Raw genomic sequence first — 21,105 nt, 5'->3', positions numbered from 1 at the left:
GCTTTGAGCACCACAAACCAAATTCTATTTACTGCCATTGTTTTGGGATGGAGTCAGAAATGTTGTAGATGACAGATATCCCAAAAAAACAAAAACAAACAAACACTGCATGCATGTTTTTTGTTTGTGTGTTTGTGTGTCATCTGAGTGAAACAGACTCTAACATTATAACCACAAGAAGTATAACTTGATTACTAGAGCTGAATTCTTCAGAGCTGGACAATTTATTTTATTTCTGTGGCATGTGTTTACCCATCATGTCAACTCAGCTATTTATTATAATTTCTGTATATTTGTTTCTATCTATAAAATACACAGCTATGTAAAAGATGCAATATCCACACAGCAAAATGTACATACATAAGCACACTAACGGCTACATGCTGTATTGACACATTCACGTATCCATGAAAAAAAGCTTGTGCCGGAGAGGAAGGAAGCTAAGAGCTTATACAAAGACCTCTGCTATAGTTATAGTATAAAGGTGCTCGCTGTGTGTGTAACCCAGAGGCTACTGTATATGTGACCCTTCAGAGCAGGTTGACTCTTTGTTTCTGGGGGACTTTTTTACCTGTTCAGGCCGTCAAGCTTAACATCTGGAGCTCTCTCTGTCTCCTCAGTCACATACATGCTTGCACAGACAGTATGCACATGTTGACGTGATTGCACTTGCAGTCTCGCGCATGCCGTGACACATTGCAGTTCACTACAAATTAGTTACTCTCATCGTGGCCCCCTTTCCTTGATCCAGCCATAGGAGGCAAACACAGACACTGATCTCACTGTTGATGTCTGAGAGTAAAAAAAAACCTTTCCTGCCAGCCTCCAGCGGATAAGCCTAGAACTTGCATTAGGTGTAGTTAGCGTCATGGCGCGTTTGCATACAAGTCTGAGGGACAGTTTGAATGTGTCACAAAGGGTGAGAGGAGTGTGTGTGTGTGTGTGTGTGTGTGTGTGTGTGTGTGTGTGTGTGTGTGTGTGTGTGTGTGTGTGTGTGTGTGTGTGTGCGTGTTTGGAGTGAAGGGAGCCAGAACAAACATATCAGCAGAAGAAAAAAAGAAGAAGAGGAAGTAGAAGAAGGAGGCGGGTGTCTTGGGGACACACGAGAAAAGCGTCTGTTTGGGAAGAGGAATGAAGTTGAAAGCGAAAAAAAAAACAAAGATGAAGAAGAAAAAAACCTAGCCAATTCTTAGCGTAATTTCCTGTGATTTCAAAGTTGGCAGACATAGAGGAAAAGGAATTTGAAGGAAACATTAGTGTTTGATGTGAAAAGAGGGGAGGGGTGATGGAGTGGGAGAAAAAAAAAAAGATATCCTGGAAAATGAAAGAGAAATGTAAGGTGTGTGTGTGTGTGTGTGTGTGTGTGTGTGTGTGTGTGTGCATGGGGAGGGAGAGGGGGCGGGGTGAATGTGTCAAGGAGTCAGGCAGAAACCATTACCAGTGTTGGCAGTTTGTTCCTTACATACTGGGTCAACTTAATAGAAGCCAAGCATTTAAAGTCAAGTGGAAATGTGGCTGACCTGCGCCTGTTCAGTCCATACAAATCACAACACCCCTCCACAAGCATGCTGTCCTCCACTGCTTTGTGTACTAAGTGTAACACTGTTTTTAAAGATTATTTTTCAGGAATCATCCTTATTCAGTAATGATCAGCTGGCAGGAAAGGAAAAAGGAAAAACAATATAATGAGCAACATTTCAATATGTCTCTGCTCCTTTGTTTTTATTCACTTCATACAATACAACAACATGTTTTACATTGCTTTTCCACTAAATTAAAACCAGTGTCATGCACCTGTCAATATGCATAAAGCTTTTAATTCAATTGAATTACAAATTTAGTATAAAAGTTTTCTTTCTTGTGGTATTGTAACGGAATAGGCCTTTACATTTCAACATGCACAGGTGTAAATATTCAGATGAATGAACGCTGAATTCCATTTGGCTGCTTCAGTTTCAGGGTCCTGTTATTGTTTAATGCTGATTAATGTCACACTGTCGTGGCTTACTGCGACACTTGAATAGAGCGGAGCCATTATTAATGTTATTAGTAACACCTGTGTTAAAAATGTCTGCTGTGAAAAAGGCCAAGGACTGAAGCAGCTAAATGGAATTCGGCCTTCGTTAATTTAATTATTTACACCTGTGCGACATGACTACAGTAACAAAATGTCTCTCATGAAAAAGATTGATTGACAGCTCTCTTAATACCTAACAAGAGACAACAAGTAAGGTTGCAAACATTTGAATAAATCTAGCCTATATTTCTTTATTATTATCACACAAAATGCTGATAATTAAAACTTAATCTGTGAGTACACCGTGGCCAGAAGAAAGTGATTGGGCTTTTAAGTCTCCATTAAAACAAAACTGTATCCTTGTCTGTCCAAACATCATCTTGTGGACTATCGACTTTAGGGAGTTAGATGGGTAATTTACGACATCGATTGAGCCTGAGTGGGGGGGATCCTCACCAGTGGGGAGAGCGAGGGCCACTTGGAAGCACTTAGGGGCCCCGGGTGCTGGGATTGTCTCTGGGGTTAATGCAGCCAGCGCTGCTGCCTCTGACAGATCGCTGGGAAGCCCCAATAAATCAGCCCCTCTGCCAGGAAAGATGGAGGGAGAGGAGGGGTGGGGGTGCAAAGGGGACCACTCCAGCCTCGGCACACCCCTCTCTTTTTTAAAAAGGCTCTTGAAAAACCGAAGGCTCTCTGTACACATCCCAACCATGCATATGCACACACACAACACACACTTTCTTTCTTCTATCTCCTCCAAAACTTCAGACCTGCACTCCATGCCAGCCCACAGGACCGTGGACGAGAAGGAGGGAGGGAGGGGGGGGAAAGAGAGAGAGAGAGAGAGAGAGAGAGAGAGAGAGAGAGAGAGAGAGAGAGAGAGAGAGAGAGAGAGAGAGAGAGAGAGACTGATTAATTAAGGGTTCCTCTCTGGCTATAGAATAGATGAAGTTTCAGGATCAATTAATTAGCAAGCTAGGCTACGCATGTCAATGGCTCTAATAGCTTGCTCTCATTTGTAACTTTTATTACCCCGCTGCTGTGGAGTGGCTCTCAGCCAATCAGACGCTACGTGGAGGCGATGCTACGTGGCCATTAACTGGAAAGGGGGGAGAACACCCCTCCCATATCACAGAGCAGCTGAAGTAACACTATCAATTACATAAATGTATAGTGTGTATATGCGAGATCCAACATCAAGGAAGATGGCAAAGCACAGAATGCGACACACATTAGTAAATTCTGTGTTCTATGTATAAAATAAATTGTGATATTTATGATATGATCCAGTGAATTATACTTTTGTGAGCCATTAGTGAAATTACAAACCCAACTGTCAATTTCTTGCTGTTGCATTAGTTGTATGAGCTGCAAACTCCATCATTCATGCAGGCAGGTTAAGGGATGTTGGAATTTAATATAATTTAGTGTTGAATGCAGTCAATTGGAGTAAAACGTCACAAACGGAGTGTTTTTGAAAGATCCAGGCTCGGCGCTCTGTCTGCGGCGCTCTATATGTGCCTATTGATAAGATAAAAGAGCAGAGAGATGAAAGTGGAGCGAAACGGAGGGAGCAATGACAAGAGAGGAAAGAAAGGGATGCTTTACGTCTTTGCCGAGTTACTAGGGGATTAGTCGCTGCTCTAATTGGCTCACCGAGAATTCATCTCGGTTTTCTTTTTAGATTAGAGATAGATTTTTACAAAGGTCAATCTCCGGCATCTCGGTTTCTGGGCTTCATTTGTAGAGAGGAAAAAGTGAAGAGACGTGACACGACATCAACTTTTGAAAACAGATCTGAGAAGGCTTAGATTGGCATGATCAAGGTGTTACCACATCCATCCATTTGGTGTTAGATAGAAGACAAGATGAAGATGGAGCTCAGTTATATGGACTTTGGAGTCTTCAAAGTCTAACATGCTGTGTTGACTTAATATAAGTCGACCTGTATTTTAAGATAGCCCCGACACTGTGGCGACAGATTTTTAGATAAGCACTAAATACAGGAAGATAAATACAGTTAATAAATTAGTCTCTTCATAAAATGTAGTTATTTAAATGAGATACTTTAAATGTGTTAAACTGTTGTGTGTTGTGTTGTTTAGTTATCGTACAGTGATCAATGCGTGTTTCTCTCACCATCAGAGTGGTTGACATGACAATAAATTAATATTACTTAATTATACGGCCAGTTTACGAGGTACATTAGGTTAGTGAAAACTAGGGCGGTGTCGTTTCCACTTTTTGTTTCTGTTACTTAGCCTACCGTCGTTGATATAAACATGGTGGACACGAGACAGACACCTCTCAGTATAATGCAACACACTTCTAATGATCATAAAGATGAATCAACACTTCACAAAAAGTGAAACTGACAAAGGACATGGACAACTTAAGCCTACCTGCTTGTAACCCTTTTACCACATCATCCTCACATCAGCAGCACCTGATTCATCTCGAACACACCGCACCACACTGACCTGAAGGAACCCGACGATCCATAGTGTCACTGTCATTTAACACAGAGGCACCTCAGAGCGTCAGCATGCAAGAAAGACTGCCTCGCAGCAGGGGATGTAAAATACGAGTATAATCTCTGCTGATGTCGACCGCTAATGGTGAATGGTGTTTCAACTAGAAGTCCCCTTCCCTCCCCCCTGTCCCCCCTCCCTGTTCTGATGTATTTGACATGACTCTTACACAAGTTCGAGCCTGTCATCACAGCGAGCGGTGCAAAATGCCGGAATGATTGATCTGAAAAGACACTTCAAGGCTATTTTGCGCTGAATTGTGATGTTTACATGTGTTGCAATCCTTCTTACCTTCTTCTTCTTTTTATAATGATTATCTGTCAAGTTTGGGTTTGAGTTACATCTACATGTAATATTAGGTAACCTTCTCTCCGCTAAATGTCCGATATAAACGTTCTGAGTTAAGAAAAACTTCAGGTGATCAATGATCGATTCACCAGCCTCTGTTTTTGGGGAAGCCTGCTATAACTCCTTCAGTACTAACATCTGCACCCTCTCTCATTCAGATCCATTTTTGAACCCCCCCCCCCACACACACACACACAATGTATCACATTAGTTTTTTTCTCTCCCTCTTTCTCAATCTCCCCACTCTCTTCTGTCTTTCTTGGCCACAGATTGGGGTCAGGAGTTTAGTAGGGGAAAAACATTTGGCGTTGGTGGCACGGGGCCCAGAGCCTCTCGCAAAAAATAAAAAAAAAGGAAAAATAAATCGCTGTTCACACACACATTACAGAGAGCATTAACCTGCCCTGCTCTCCCTCTCCAAATGTCTCCATTACGGCTCTGCTTGGAACAACACAGGCACCGCTAGTCACAGCCTGCCATCAATTGATGTGAGCAGAAAACAGAGAATTAGAGGCAGGGAAAAATAAAGAAAGACAGACGGGGGGGCAGAGAGCAACGTTTGGCAGTCTTCAGAAAGGGATCCGAGATGAAAATATAGAAAAACACGCCTGTGTGTCTAACAGTCGATAGCTTACACTATCTGCTCGCTTTCACTCGCCGTCAACGCGATGTTGATGTTATCACCAGGTCGATAAGTCACAATCTTTGAATAGACAGGCTTGTGCTTTCATTTGTGAATAAAAACCTGCAGTATATGTAGTGCACCATGCTTCATACAATGAAAATACCAGACAATTCATCTGCAGCCTTGTTTTTCTTTGTTGCCGGAGTGTGACGGTGTTTCTATGTGTTTCAATTTAGTCTAGGTTCAGGTTACTGGCATGTCACGATTGAGAGTCCTGTATATCCCTCCTCCTGCCCCTCACCCTTTTTTGTCTCAGTCCTCCAAGGGCAGCTCATTCCTTGAGGTGTCAAGGTCCTCCGGATGTATGAGGAGGGGGGAGGAGCGAGAGAAAGAGATATCAAAGAGAGGTATAGAGCTGGCGGAGAGCGGCGGAGAGCGGCGGAGAGCGCCGTCTCTTTGTGAGATGCAATGACGATGACGAGTACGGTGATGCATCCCCTCTTCTTTCCCCTAATGTTTAATCATGAGCCTGTTGATGCTGATCCGTCCCCCCGACGCCTTGCATTTCATTAAGGGACTCACCTTCGCCTTCACAAACCAGGCTTGGTGTTGCCATCATCCTGTATACAAGAGACGAGTGCGTGTGGTATTGGCTGTGATTGGCTGATCGTATCGCCACACAGAGCTGAAGAAGCTGGTTGATTTTGTTTTGGTCCTGAGTGTAATGATAACCTCTTGTCGGCTGCGTCAGCTCAGCTCAGAGGTAAAAATCTTTTTCTTTAGATATCATCTTTGTATGTTAGAAAAATGAGGAGAATGGATATTCATATTGCCAGTGACGGACTTTAGCAACAGCACATATGCGTAGCCACTGCTTTGTTGTGTTGCTTTGCAATGTTCTTAGAAATAATCCCAAGGTTCAAACATCTTGACATACACTAAATTAAAAAGCTTGTATTATAACTCATTTTCTAGGATTCAGTGAAAAACTAAATGTTGTCTAATGCACACAAAGTAGATAGGTGTATAGGAAAATAAAGTACACAAAAGGTGTATAAGAGATGCATTTATTTGCCCAATCTGTCGTGTAAATGTGCAGTTTTTTAATCAAGTCTTTGTCCTAATCCCCCTCATTTTATTAAACAAGTCTTTTTTTTTACAGTCAGAGATTTAAGGTGTGATAGAGCAGACAGCAGGAGGAAAAGGAAAGCTGCAGGTCAACTGAAATATGTGACAGTTGGATCGTTTCAATGCTTCAGCCATTTATGGCATTTATGGCTTTAGAGAAGTAGATGAGGCGACTGCCACAGTTGTCAGAGTTATTTTGATAGCCGTATACTTTTTCATTCTTTTGACTGACAGATCTGTCAACACTGCTATTTCTCCCTTACTGTTTCCTTGCTGCACTTGCTTGCTGAAACTTTCTTTGATTATATGCCTTCATGTTAGCTTTTAGATTTACTGAACTGCTATAGAGTATGAATATGAAAAAAATCATGTTTCCTTTTGCAATCTGTTTACACATGTAGGTAATATCACCAAGTCTACTGACGTATGTACTTACAGTGCGTTCAGAAAGTATTCAGTGTTCTATAACATGGATTAAATTAATGTTATAATAAGGCTGTAATGTAACAAAATGGGGAAAAGGTGAACACTTACTGAATGCACTGTAAATTCATCTTCATATTGCACATCTTGGCCTCTTTTTGCCACTCAGGGACCTTACATAAGTCATTTGGGGACATCATTGAAGAAGACGTATTTGCCATTTTGTTGCAAGTTTGAATCGATGACGTTGGGCTTTTAGTGTAATGTATGCTAACGTTAGCAAAGCAGGTATATGGTATTGAAGCATCCATCAATTTCTGTGCGGGATATAAATATAATATAGTGCTAACAGTGTGATCATGTCCTTTCATCAGCGTGCCCTACCGTCACATGTTGAATATTCGTTGGTATTATAATTAACTACCCTATATAGATCAGGGTGAGGTGTCATACAGCAATACAGTTTTCTTGGTCCAGCGAAGTCACTAGTGCCGTGTAATTAAATGTACTGAAACATGTCAGTATGCGTTCTACCCCGGCTTTATTTTTATGTTTGCTCTTGATGTGCACTATTGTACCACAATGTATTGCACAAAGGAAATTGAGGAGCTCGTCAATCAAACTGCGACTTAATGAAGCTACTTGAGATCTTTCTAGAGCTGTCTCAATACCTTCCCCGATTTGTTTACATTTTTGTGAGTATCGTCTCCTTTTCATTTGTGTGTTGAACTGTGGGACACTGGAACACTCCGAAAATAATAGACAAACAACATTAAAAAAGTGAGTTTTGTTTGGTCACGTTTCAGCATTAACCTGCTTAAAAATGAGTGCGTAGTCATCAAACCTCAAACTACTCCCGGCTCGTTTGTGGCAATTAATTAATTACATTCACCTGGTGTTCCTGGTGCCAATCTGAGCAGTGGGATCTATATTATCCATCCATCTCTGCCTCTCCTATACCTCCTCAAATTATGTGAGTATAAAAGAACTCGAAGCTCCACTGAAGCTCTTTCACGTTTTCTTCCTGTCTCCATTTGTCTTCATCATTATTTCACATTACCCCCCATCCCTCCTCTAAGATTCTTCTTGCTTCCTTCCTCTACTTCTCTTTTACACTTGTCTGTGTCGCCCCTTCCTCCCCACATATCTCTCTGTCTGCATCACGTCTTTATCAGTCTCACTCTGACTTTATCGTGTGAAACATTGCTTTATCCATCCCTTTAAGTATCTCAGTCTGTAACAGCCCTCTTCTATCTCCCCTCTGCCTCTTATCTCTCCATCTCTGTCTCTCTAAACATTTTCCTTTGCCACCGTCTCCGGGTGTCTTCACATGTCTGTATCATGTTTTATGCTGCTTCTCTTTACTCTTTGTCAAACTCATCTGACTCTTTATTACTTATAACCCCTTCTCTCTTTCTTTTTATTTTTTATTTCAAGCTAGCACTTCTGTGATCTGTGGTACTAGCATGATAGCATGCTGATGCTGATGCTGTGCCTGTCATGCCTGTCAGTGTGTGTATGTGTGCGTTCAGGGGTCAGGGTGGTGGCTCTGCTTAGCTCTCTGGTTGGCTGAGCCCATCTGTCACTCAAAAACAGGTGACCTGTGATCCCGGTTGCCATCAAGCTGCATCGCCACTTCGACAGAATTATGAAAATTCCTGTCTATTGCTCATTGGCCCAATTGAATTGCAAGCAGTGCCTTGTTCCGGGCATGGTTTTTAAACGGCTGATTTAAGGCACCACACCCACATGTGGACACACACACACACACACACACACACACACACACACACACACACACACACACACACACACACACACACACACACACACACACACACCACTGCGATGGATGAGGGTTAGCATGGCTATTTATTCCCCTGCATTTGCAGAACAGGAAGATATTGTCTGCCTTTGCATATGATTCTTGTTTTGATAGATTTTTGATTGAGTTCTTCTCAGTGTTTGTGTCTTTGTATCTTAATATGCCGCCAAGGCTTTTGTTTTCATCACACTGTTTTCTGCAGTTTATGGTGAATTATTTGCTTCGCAGGACGTCTATTCTGCGTCATTTCTCCCTACAGCACCTCACATCTGTTGTCATTTCATTACAGACATTTATTTGACACTGTGTGCCTGCCAAAACACTCTGGATAAATCACACTGTTTTTTTCTCTGCTTCCACACACCTGAGTGGAAGGAAAGAAAAGGCATAAAATGGTCTTATTTTCTACATCCAGCAGTTATTTTTATTGGTGTAAGCAACAGCACAGCAAGTCTGTTTATCACTAAGCATATTTTCAGTCAAAGAGAATCAGGTTTCAGTGAGTTGGTGTGTTCTCAGTGGGTACAGTACATTCATACAGTCGCCCCCAGCGATCAAACAGAAGCTGCGTTTGAATGGCTCTTTCTTCCCTCCCAAAGCCACTGTGACAGGTTGCTACTTGTTAGACCTCCAGTCTGCCTTCTGTCTCTGTTCCTGTTTGACTGACTGACTGGCGGTATTTTGTGTGTCTCCATGGCTGTCTCTTGTGCTTGCTTATCTGATTTCCTGTCTACCTGCTTGGACATTTGTCAGTATATGTTCTTGAATACACTGCAGATGGACATTCTTTAAAGGTTCGCTGTGAAGGTTTTTCTATACAAAGTAGTTACAGGATTGAAAAGGAATTAAATGTAAAAATGAGGAGAAAAGGTATAAATCATTGTTCAGTGCTGCATTGACGGAAACCACCTACGGCCATGATAACAACATGGGAGCATTGGGAAGACCCAAGTATTATCAACAACAGTGATTTGACACCACATACTTTAGGATGGAACAAATGAACCACTGACCCTCGTTGGAAAAAGTTTGGTTGCCATTTACACAAGTTGCTAACATCTTCAACAGTGCTGATAGACCTTTTCGCATTTTGACTTGTCAAAGCAGGAATAGCACATGTGTTACAGCTCTAATTACATTTGCATTTTAAATGGCCCCGTAAGCAGCAACTAACGATTATTTACTTTCATCATTGATTAATCTGCCGATTATTTTGCCGATTAATCATTTGGTCGATACAATGTCAGAAAATAGGGAAAAAAGAAAAGTGTTTCTCCAAAGTCCAAGGTTGTGTCTCTAATGTCTTGTTTTCCCTGTCCAAAACCCAGAGATATTCAGATTAATATGATAAAAAACAGAGAAAAGCAAGAAATCTCCATATTTGAGAGGCTGAAAACAGAACTTTCTGCCATTTTTGCATGACAGATTACTTTTAACGATTAATCGATTATCAAAATAGTTCGGAGGTTATTTTAATGTTGTGCTATGATATGGCAAAAGGTCTGCTGTGAAAAAGGGTCTGTTATAATCCTTTAAAAAGGTATAGCACCAGTACATTTCCACATCAGTGCTCCCAAATTGTAGCAAGAGTTCTTGAATTTTACAAACTTGAAAATCAATAAAATATTAATCACATAGCATTATTCAATAAGCTCTCCACGTTTATTTTTTACCAATCCAGTCAGTTACGGATCTCTTTATCCTGACATAAAGAGAGACAGCAGACGTAACATTGGTGTGTTGGCGCTCTCTTGTTCCAGCGCGCTTGCTAGCTGTGTCCCAGGTGTATTTTTACATATAAAATCTCCGCAACTCAAACTGGCAATTTTAAAGACAACAGAAACTGGTGTAGTTTATTATTTATTCATTAGCTTTTCATGCTTTCTAACAAGGTTATTTATAGCACCAAGGAGGATTTTTTGGAGGCACAAACCCTAAAGAGCCATTCTCCATTGACCCTTTTTTTGTGTGTTTTGTCTGTTTCGCTGCTCCGTCAATCCATCTATTCCTCTGTCTATCTGTCACTGTCTGCCCATATCTGTCTGTCTGCCTGTCATTGTGTTTGTCTGAGAAAGGAACCCACCCACGGTTGTCTGGTCTCAATCTCCATGGCGACCTAATCCTCGCCAATCCCAAAACAGTAGTGTTCCAGTTGAGACCCACTGTGTGCTACACCAGCCTGTCATCACTGATCACAGGATAGAGTTGTTTCTGTTTTATCAGAGTGGCTTTGATCCACATCTAATGACGCTGCTGTGTGTGTGTGTGTGTGTGTGTGTGTGTGTGTGTGTGTGTGTGTGTGTGTGTGTGTGTTAGAGAGAGAGAGAGAGCATTTGTTTGTCTTTTCTTCCTTTAACAAATCACAACATACTATATATAATTGATGTGCATTCTTTTGAGCACATTGGTATGAGAGGTGTGTGTGTGTGTGTGTGTGTGTGTGTGTGTGTGTGTGTGTGTGTGTGTGTGTGTGTGTGTGTGTGAGCGTGCATGTGTGTGTTGCCCGGACGGCAGTAATGAATCCAGTAGTGCTGTTGGCATGAGCGGGGCCATGCTATTAACCTCTCTGCCAGCTAGACTGATCTCACCCTGTCTGTCTGTCTCATCGGCCTAATGACACTCTCACACGCTGAGTGCGCGCACACACACACACACACACGCACACACACACACACACACACACGCACACACACACACACACTCACACACACAGACCTGTCCTTTCTAATCAAATTTTCATTGAAGTGAAAAGTATTCTACATTGTCCAATCATCTCTATTCAGAGCGTCAAAAAGCTTCTGCCAGCATAGAGAGAAGATTTTTTTTCAACACCCACTCAAACGAAGTTACACTTCAAAAATATTTCTAACGTATTAATCTCCTCTTGCCCTCTGCAGCCGGATCACATTTCACTGTATTTTACACCAGCCACCAGTTTCAACAGTGCTTTTATGACTGACTGCGTTTTCACACTCATATCAGTCAGTGTAAAACTACAACTCTGGATGTGTGCTCTTTACTTTTGATCTGACAAGACCGTAGTGCAGTAGTTCCGTCATGTCGGGAGTCCCCTATAATAGCATCATTTAAGATATAAATCAGAGAGTTTTACTTTGCCAAGCCTGCCAAAGAAGATTTAAAGGGACATTTCAAAGCTTAGGACTCGGCGCAAAAGCTGGAGGTGGACGATGAGCTGTACAGGCTGTGTGTTTAATGAGTTTGTGGCAACACTTCTGGTCGTCACTGAATAAAATAAGCAACATGACATGTTGGGGAAAGAATATGACATGAAAAGTGCTGTAAAACTGTTTCAACAGTGGTCGTAAATGTTGTTTAATACTCTGTACTTGGCTTTTGTGTGTGTGCGCATGCGTGTCTGTGTGAATGAGAAAACCCCAGCCTCCGTAGGAAATCCTTAGAGGAGCGAGGAGCACCTGGCGCTGTCTGTAGTCATAACAAATGACAAGGAGGGATTTAGACTACATTTGTATTGGTGCCAGCTTGTTACACGCACTCCCTGTTCACATTCGCTCTCATAACCGGCGTGTAATGCAGCATTGGCACTTGGCTCGGCTTCGCCCTCGCAAGTTAGTTTTTTAACTGCTATGCTCTGGAATGCCCCGGCTCATCCATGTGTCCCTCATTAGGGTTACGGCCTGGGACGGGCCAGCAGTAATATCCAACACACCTCATCCCATCTGTGAGTGGGTATAATGCAGAGAGAGGAGGATGCATTTGGCAAGCCAGAGGACATAAAGTTAGAGGTTTCTGCAGTGAGAGTTCATTAGGCAGAGGCCTGCTGGGAGACGGGTGTCAGCCTGTTCTCAGCTAAATTAAAAGCGTTAGCTGAGAGACAATCAGATGAATTAGCAAATGGATAGAGGCGAGTTTGTGTACGCCCACTTGGGATGTTTTTGTTTTTATTGTCCTATGTTTCCAAGAGGATTGTAGGTGAGAAGAGTCTCCTGCTTTTATGTGATCGACTATTACAGTACGTCTCCCAGCACCTGCCGTGACGCCTACTAATTGCAACTGACAGCCTCTCTGCATTACTTTTAATTTAAAATGAAAGTTTTGCTTTAACCTCAGCCTTAACCTTAATGTCTCCCCGCTAACCATTGTGTGATTGGTCATTTCAGCAGGTGGCGCCATATGGTCAGCAGGGGATGGGGGGCTACAGCCAGCAACAGCAGCAGCAGCAGCAGCAGCAGCAGGCGGGGCAGCAGGGGAACCCTCCATACTTCAGCCCCCCTCAGCAGACCCCGCCAGGCCCAACTCAGAGCCCCTATCTGCAGCCTCGACCACCGCCGCAACAGGTACTAACGCACACACACACACAAACTCATCATACCCAAACACCCACTGTGCTGTTTCCTGTGTGGAAATATTGGCCAAGACCTTCCGCTGTAATCAGGCCTAAAGTCCCCTTGACATGCTGGGAGCAAAAAATGGAAATGATTACCATAACTCAATAAATATATATGAATAAATATATCAGTTACATATAGATACGCAGGTGTCGCTAATCACATGTAGTATCAAGAATAACATTTGAAACATCAACCGGAAAGGGATTTCAGACAAATCCTTTCCCTTGAGTTGTATTTTAATATTATAGTGGTGATAAGATTGTGTGAGTGTGTGTGTGTGAGTGTGTGTACGTGTGTGTGTGTGTGAGTGTGTGTGTGTGTGTGTGTGTGTGTGTCTGTGTGTGTCTGTGTGTGAGTGTGTGTATGTGTGTGAGTGTGTGTGTGTGAGTGTGTGTGTGTGTGTGTGTGTGTGTGTGTGTGTGTGTGTGTGTCTGTGTGTGAGTGTGTGTATGTGTGTGTGTGTGTGTGTGTGTGTGTGTGTGTGTTATTCATGAGAGGTATTTTAGTTAAATCTCACTGTGTTCTATATATTTTCGTATCTTCTCAACTCACACGCACACACACACACTTACATACACTTTACTTTTGAATGCAATACAAGTTCACAGGTTGGCCAGTCATAGATTATAAACACATATTGTACTTTCTATGCGCACAAACCCGCCTGTGCAAACCCAATCCTCAGTATAACAAAAGGTCTGTTCCACAGATTTGGATTGAGGCTTGTCTTGCCAAGTTTCAGCATGATGTTCTGTAGAAAACTTTTCCATTGGGAAGCTGGGTTCAAGCAGTTGTTTTGAGTTGAGTGAAGGCTGCCCATGTGTTTCCCATCCACTCTGCAGCCAGAGGGATCTATCAGCCTGCACGGAGTGACTCTGGTTCACAGCCTTGCCCTGGATCAGAACAGAGCAGAACAAAACTGAGCAGGAGAAAGAACAATACACAACGGGAGAGATTATGAAAGAACTGGACAGGAAGGGAAAGATCAGACAGAACAGGGAGGGAAAGGAGATGACGGGTCGAAGTAGTACAGGAAAAGACGGATGAGTGAAGTAGGGTTGCCCCGAGCCATTCTGCAAGAACAGCATCAGCATTTTAATGAATCAATTGTGGCTTTATTAGTACATATCAAATCTTTGTTTGTGTTTCGTAAAAAAAGACAATCTGTGATTGCAAAGAGTACAAAACATAGATAGATGTAGCACCGCCTTGGCCAGCTGCAACACTAAAATATTGCTTCATTTATCCACAATTTAACACTGAAAGTTATTATTGGTACCTATGTTCCCTCTAATACTTACTGTACTTAAAGTAAAAAAGAATTGTAGTCCGGACATTTACTTTCAGTAAAGTGATTGCTACATTTATACGCATGATTGATTTGTGTCTCGCCCACTAAAGAGCAGAACGATCACAAAACAAGAGCGAGCAGTTAATGAAGAGATCCACACTGACAGCTCATCCCTGTACCCCTGTATTTTTATTTGAATTTAAAGGCATGTTCATGCAAATAATAATAAAGGGCAGCAGAACAGGGCTATTTTTTTTTTAAAGCATACCTTTTTAGCCCAGACACCGTCTTGCGTCATTAGTAGTTCACTTGTAGAGAGAGAGAGAGAGCCTTGTTTGTCTTTTTCTTCCTTTAACAAATCATAACATACTATATATAATGATGTGCATTCTTTTGAGACATTGGTATGAGATGTGGTGTGTGTGTGTGTGTGTGTGGTGTGTGGTGTGGTGTGTGAGCGTGCATGTGTTGGTTGTCCCGGACGGCAGTAATGAATCCAGTAGTGCTGTTGGCATGGCGGGGCCATGCTATTAACCTCTCTGCAGCTAGACTGATCTCACCGTCTGTCTGTCTCTCATCGGCCTAATGACACTCTCACACGCTGAGGCGCGCACACACCACACCCACACACGCACACAACACACACACACACACACACACACACACACACACTCACACACACGACCTGTCCTTTCTAATCAAATTTTCATTGGTGAAAAGTATTCTACATTGTCCAATCATCTCTATTCAGAGCGTCAAAAAGCTTCTGCCAGCATAGAGAGAAGATTTTTTTCAACACCCACTCAAACGAAGTTAAACTTCAAAAATATTTCTAACGTATTAATCTCCTCTTGCCCTCTGCAGCCGGATCACATTTCACTGTATTTACACCAGCCACCAGTTTCAACAGTGCTTTTATGACTGACTGCGTTTTCACCACTCATATCAGTCAGTGTAAAACTACAACTCTGGATGTGTGCTCTTTACTTTTGATCTGACAAGACCGTAGTGCAGTAGTTCCGTCATGTCGGGAGTCCCCTATAATAGCATCATTTAAGATATAAATCAGAGAGTTTTACTTTGCCAAGCCTGCCAAAGAAGATTTAAAGGGACATTTCAAAGCTTAGGACTCGGCGCAAAAGCTGGAGGTGGACGATGAGCTGTACAGGCTGTGTGTTTTAATGAGTTTGTGGCAACACTTCTGGTCGTCACTGAATAAAATAAGCAACATGACATGTTGGGAAAGAAATATGACATGAAAAGTGCTGTAAAACTGTTTAACAGTGGTCGTAAATGTTGTTTAATACTCTGTACTTGGCTTTTGTGTGTGTGCGCATGCGTGTCTGTGTGAATGAGAAAACCCCAGCCTCCGTAGGAAATCCTTAGAGGAGCGAGGAGCACCTGGCGCTGTCTGTAGTCATAACAAATGACAAGGAGGGATTTAGACTACATTTGTATTGGTGCCAGCTTGTTACACGCATGTGTGTGCGTGTGTGTGTGTGTGTGTGTGTGTGTGTGTGTGTGTGTGTGTGTGTGTGTGTGTGTGCGCGCGTGCGTGCGTGTGTGTGCGCAGGGCCTATTATTGCTGCTATAATCTGCTCTCTCCTGCCAGCCATGGTTATTACAGTTGTCGATATGGTGCTCAGGGCTTTTATAGACACAAGCAGCAAGACTCAGTCTGGACGCCCGCCAGAGTGTGTGTGCGCGTGCCAAAGTGCTTTATATTTGTTGTTATACTTGTGTGTGCACATGTGTGTGCATGATCCTTTTGCTCCCTGTGTGTGTGTAATTGAGCTCTCCTCTCATGTAAAGACCGGTTCAACAGTGTGTTAATTACTTATGTTACAAAGTGTGTGATCCGGCATTGTACGCATTATAATATCTACAGTGTTTTCTTTATTCCTGCATGTATGTATGTCGGTGAACGTGTGTGGGCCCCGTCTTTGCTTGGCCAAGTTTACTGCGTTAAAGACTTGGAGTCTTCACTGTTAATGTATTAAAGAGAGGGAAAGAGAGAATAACTTCTAAAAGAAAAGAAAAATACAAAGTGGGAAGAGAGGAAAAAGGCTTCAGTGTTTGGAAGATGTTGCTGGAGAGTCAAAAAGGGAATAGAAGAAGGAAGAGACAGAATGAGGGAGAAAGGTGGGGAAAGCGGTATTGGCTGGGAAGGAAATGGGGAAGGATGGAGGTGTGGAGGTGTGGAGGGGTTTTCTCCTCGTGGTATTCAGCCCTGACTGATGCTTGTTGTTCAGTCTACTTCTACTGTTTACTGTCCTGCCAGCACAATTACTATTAGGGCTTGGCAGTGGGTTACAATGGGACTGAAACAATACTTGTGTAACATTTGCTTTTGTAACACTGTCTTAAGCACACACACACAAAGACGTACATCGCGAGGGTCGCCGATGGCCCATTTTCCCAGTCGCACTGCTCTTTTGGAAGTGTGCGACCATCTGTCCAGTTTGGCCAAACGATTAAACAAATCCTCCCTCTCGCTCTGTCTCTCTGTCTCTCTTCCTCTGTGAGCGAGTGTGCATGTGTGTCTGTGTGCCAGCAGTGTGATTGAGGGCTCCTCACATATCAGCAACCTGTGACCTCCGCGGCATGAAAAAACCCCCTGTCTCCCATGGTGTTTGTGTGTACACGTGTGTGCGTCTCTATTCTTTTTGTTTTGATGAAATGAAAACTCCCATCCCTTGACGGATCTTCCACTCTAGAAATTAAGAAACAATATGCCTTCTGTTCAGACAAAACATCTTGTTTTTAATGGATTCTTTATGAGCTCTAATTCGTGGAAATGTTTCAGTGTGTTCTGAGTAAGGTTCGCTTGTTATAATTGATCCTATTAAGTTTTAATTGTTGTTTCTCTATGGACTGAGTACATTTTAATTGTTTTAATTATTTCATAATGTAATAAGACCCCCTGAGCCCACATCGCCCATAAAAACCCGGTGAGATTTGTGAAAACTATGCATCAACAAACAACTCTTGACCTTTTTGAGGGTCACAGAAAAAACATACCACCATCATGAAATAAAAAGTAAAATAAAGTTTAAATGTATCTGTTTTGCACATGTCACCCATATGCTGTTTATGTGTATTCCTACATGTACAACAATGATAATAATGCCCTGGTATAATATACATAATAATAACACTCTGAAAGAGAACATTTGTAACATTTTGCTGCTAATACCGCTCTACTTTTATTTTTATTTTATTTTAGATGTAGGATATTTACTTGTAATCGGGTATATAAACACATCACTTAACATTCCTTTTGGCGGATGTGTCTCACATATCCTCCCCCAAGGATCTGAAAAAAGGTCTGAGTACTTCCTCCACGACTGACCAAAAGACAAATGTCCATTTATGCAGCCAGACACCAAAGTCATCAGACGAATCACAAAAACATTAGTCCTGTTTAGACAGCGCAGGTTTCCCACAAACAAACCAACACACACGTACAGTATGCACCAACACACTCAGTCAGGGTAATTTTGAAAGAGTCTTGTGGTAGCTTTGCATAGCATTTGGGCTAATGGCGTGCCGTGTGCTTCCTCCCAGGTCAGTGCATCCATTAGCAGCCATATAACTGCCACATAATGGCTTATTGGTTGGTGGGAAAAAAATTACCAAGGGGCCAGGACGAGAAGAGAGAGAGAGAGAGAGAGAGAGGGAGAGAGAGAGAGAGAGAAAGAGAGAGAGAGGTCGCCAGCAGGGCCTCCGAATTGAGTTACAGCTGTTGTGATTTGTCGTCTCTCAAGTCTTTTTCTCTCTCTTCTTTTTCATTTCTTGTTTCCGCCCCCTTCTCTTTCACCCTCAGGGCTTTGGGAGGTTTTTATCTTTCTAATGAGCCGTTGATTCTTTTTTTTTTTTTATCGTTACCTCATTCGTTCTGTATGGAAGGCAATATTTGTCATACTGTGAAGCCGGTGTTTGCATCTAGCATGTATGTGTGTCTGAGTGTGTGTGTGTGTGTGGACTGCAGCCAAACTAAGTGGTGCAAAGTGTTTACGCCGTGGTTTTGGTTGGCGTTGGTGGTAGAAGTGGACGCAGGGGTCAGAGTATTTTGGCACTGTTGCCTAGGTCGCCATGTTGTACATGCTGCCTTATCAATATGCAGCACGGTGGGCGGTTTACACTTGACTTGATTGCTTTAATTGGTTGGACACTTTTTACACACACACCCCCACACACACACACACCCACACACACTCAGGGATATAGCAGTTTCTGCCGTGCAATGGTTGCTCCGAATGTTTTGTTGTTGTGATATTTTGCCTCGCAAATGTGGGACTCTGCACTGTTCGGTTCAACTTTGCATGAGTCATTCTGCTCCTACACACTCATATGCATATTCTGTAAACACACACACATGCATGCGTACACTCACACATACATATACAAACAGACAGTTTGGAGTAGTGAGAAGTTTAAAGGTGATCCTCTGTTATGAGCAAAATTCATAAATATGTATAAGACGCAGATTGTAATGCGTGCGCTCATACACACACACACACACACACACACACAAACACACAAACACACACACACGAATGAACTGTCTAGTGTGTGTGTGCCAATGTAAGTATGCATATAGGTGACTGCTTGGCGGTAACATGTGCTTACTTGCTAATGCTGGCTTGGCTTGTGTAGCACGTGGGTGTGTGTGTGTGTATGTGTATGTATGTGTGTGTGTGTGTGTGTGTGTGTGTACGTGTGTGTGTGTGTGTGTGTGTGTGTGTGTGTGTGTGTGTGTTAAAATGATGTGGAAATCAAATTCACCTTGAAGTGTCCTTCTCTCTCCCCTCACCACCCCCGTATTTTTGCCTTCGTCTTTGCTTTGAACGCACTGCAGCACTCAGTTCAAAGAGAGACGCCTGTGTGTGTGTGTGTGTGTGTGTGTGTGTGTGTGTATGTGTGTGTGTATGTGTGTGTGTGTGTGTGTGTGTGTATGTGTGTGTGTGTGTGTGTGTGTGTGTTTGTAAGGAATGACAGCAGGGTTTGAGATGGAAAGAGGGAGAAGGAGAGAAAGACCCGCTGCTGCACTCCTTTAACTTTGTGTGTGTGTGTGTGTGTGTGTGTGTGTATGTGCGTGCGTGCGTGCATGGCATTATGTACACCTGTTCCTCTGCATATTTTGTCTTTATTATTATTTTACTTTAATTCTGTATGAGTGGATGCACATCACATTGATATTTATGTTTGGTGTATTTCTGCATGCATATGAATTTGAGCTTGTGTATGCATCTTTGTACACACACACACTCGCTCACAGGAACTCTGGGGATCTTATTGGAGCATTTGACCTAAAGGTCACACACTGGTAGCAATTGACAGCTTCAGATTGGCGCTCAATATCGGATATTCACAGTTGACTTTTGCACGGGATAATCAAACGTGATTAATTTCTCCAGCGGTTAGTATTCCACTCTCGCGTTCAGACAAGACCTGAGAATATGAGAGGACAAAGGGAAGGAGGAAATGGAGAAAAGAAGGAAGGAAGGAAAAAATAAACAAACATATTTTCTAGGGCATCAAAAGAAGGAAAGAAAAAAGATATTTAGAAAGGTTGGAAGGATGGACTGACATTGGAAAGGAAATCATGTAAGAACTGTAAGAAGCCAGAAAAGCTAGACAATAGAGACAAGAGACATTTGGACTGCAAGAAAAGAAATATTCACATCCTCACCAGGCCAGATGGAGAGAGTGTGTGTGCCCCCCCCCCCCTCTCTCTCTCGCTCCTCGTGGGTCCCACAGAGGCTGGTTTTAAGACGACGAGGCGGCAGGGCAGGAGACAGTAAAGGTCACCTCGTCTTTCTCTTACCCCCTGCTTCCTCGTTCTTTCCATCTCAGAAATGATTTCCACTCAAGAACTTCTGCTTCTGTCATATGGAGAAATGTTGCAGCTTGACATCAGAATATAGAATGATTGCTAGAGACAGACAAGGAAAGTCCTGAATCTTTTGTAGTATAACTTTTTATAGTTATACTACAAAAAGGACTTTTTATAGTATAGAAAATATAAAAAAATCTGTAATATTGTCATGAATGTACCTTCTATAAGAATAAGAATAAAGATGTTCCTTCCTTTAATCCTCCATACGTCTGTTTGTCTACTGTTTCCATTTCTCCCTCTCACCTGTCTCCCCATCCCTCCCTCCTCTCCTTTCTATTTCACACCATCTTTTTCATCCTGAATTCTTCTTTCCTTTTGACCTCATCCCCTCTTATTTCTTGTCCTCCTCCCCCTCCTCTCCTCTCTGACTTAGGAGGCTGTAGTCTCCAAAAGGTCAGTCCCGGCTGACATTTTCCGCGGAACCTCATTGATTTTCGCTCCTTGCATTGTGATTGGCTAACCGAAGCTGCCTCGATTTCCCACCAATCCCCTTTAACCAGAAAGCCAGCCAGCCAGCTGACCCCGGGGTCAACCAGCTCCAAATAGCTTTTTATGGAGCGTTACATTCTTGTTTGCTCTATATTTCTCTCCTCTCAGCCTGCACACCTCCCTGCAGGCTGAGGAAGGAGGGAGAGGAGAGAGGGA

At 42.6% G+C, this 21,105-nt stretch overlaps 1 protein-coding gene across 1 annotated transcript in view; it reads left to right on the top strand.

The window, feature by feature from the left end:
• Positions 1–14,190, top strand: part of LOC115027725 (AT-rich interactive domain-containing protein 1B-like) — a 42,101-nt gene extending 27,911 nt beyond the window's left edge. The window contains exons 3-4 of the mRNA XM_029461202.1: positions 13,037–13,213; positions 14,110–14,190. Coding sequence (XP_029317062.1) covers positions 13,037–13,213; positions 14,110–14,190 — 258 coding nt within the window. The remainder of the gene's footprint in view (positions 1–13,036; positions 13,214–14,109) is intronic.
• Positions 14,191–21,105: the final 6,915 nt, after the last annotated feature.

Source organism: Cottoperca gobio, chromosome 22 (assembly GCF_900634415.1).
Source record: "Cottoperca gobio chromosome 22, fCotGob3.1, whole genome shotgun sequence".
In the NCBI taxonomy this organism is placed as follows: Eukaryota; Metazoa; Chordata; class Actinopteri; order Perciformes; family Bovichtidae; genus Cottoperca; species Cottoperca gobio.
This window is presented reverse-complemented; position numbering and strand designations above follow the sequence as displayed.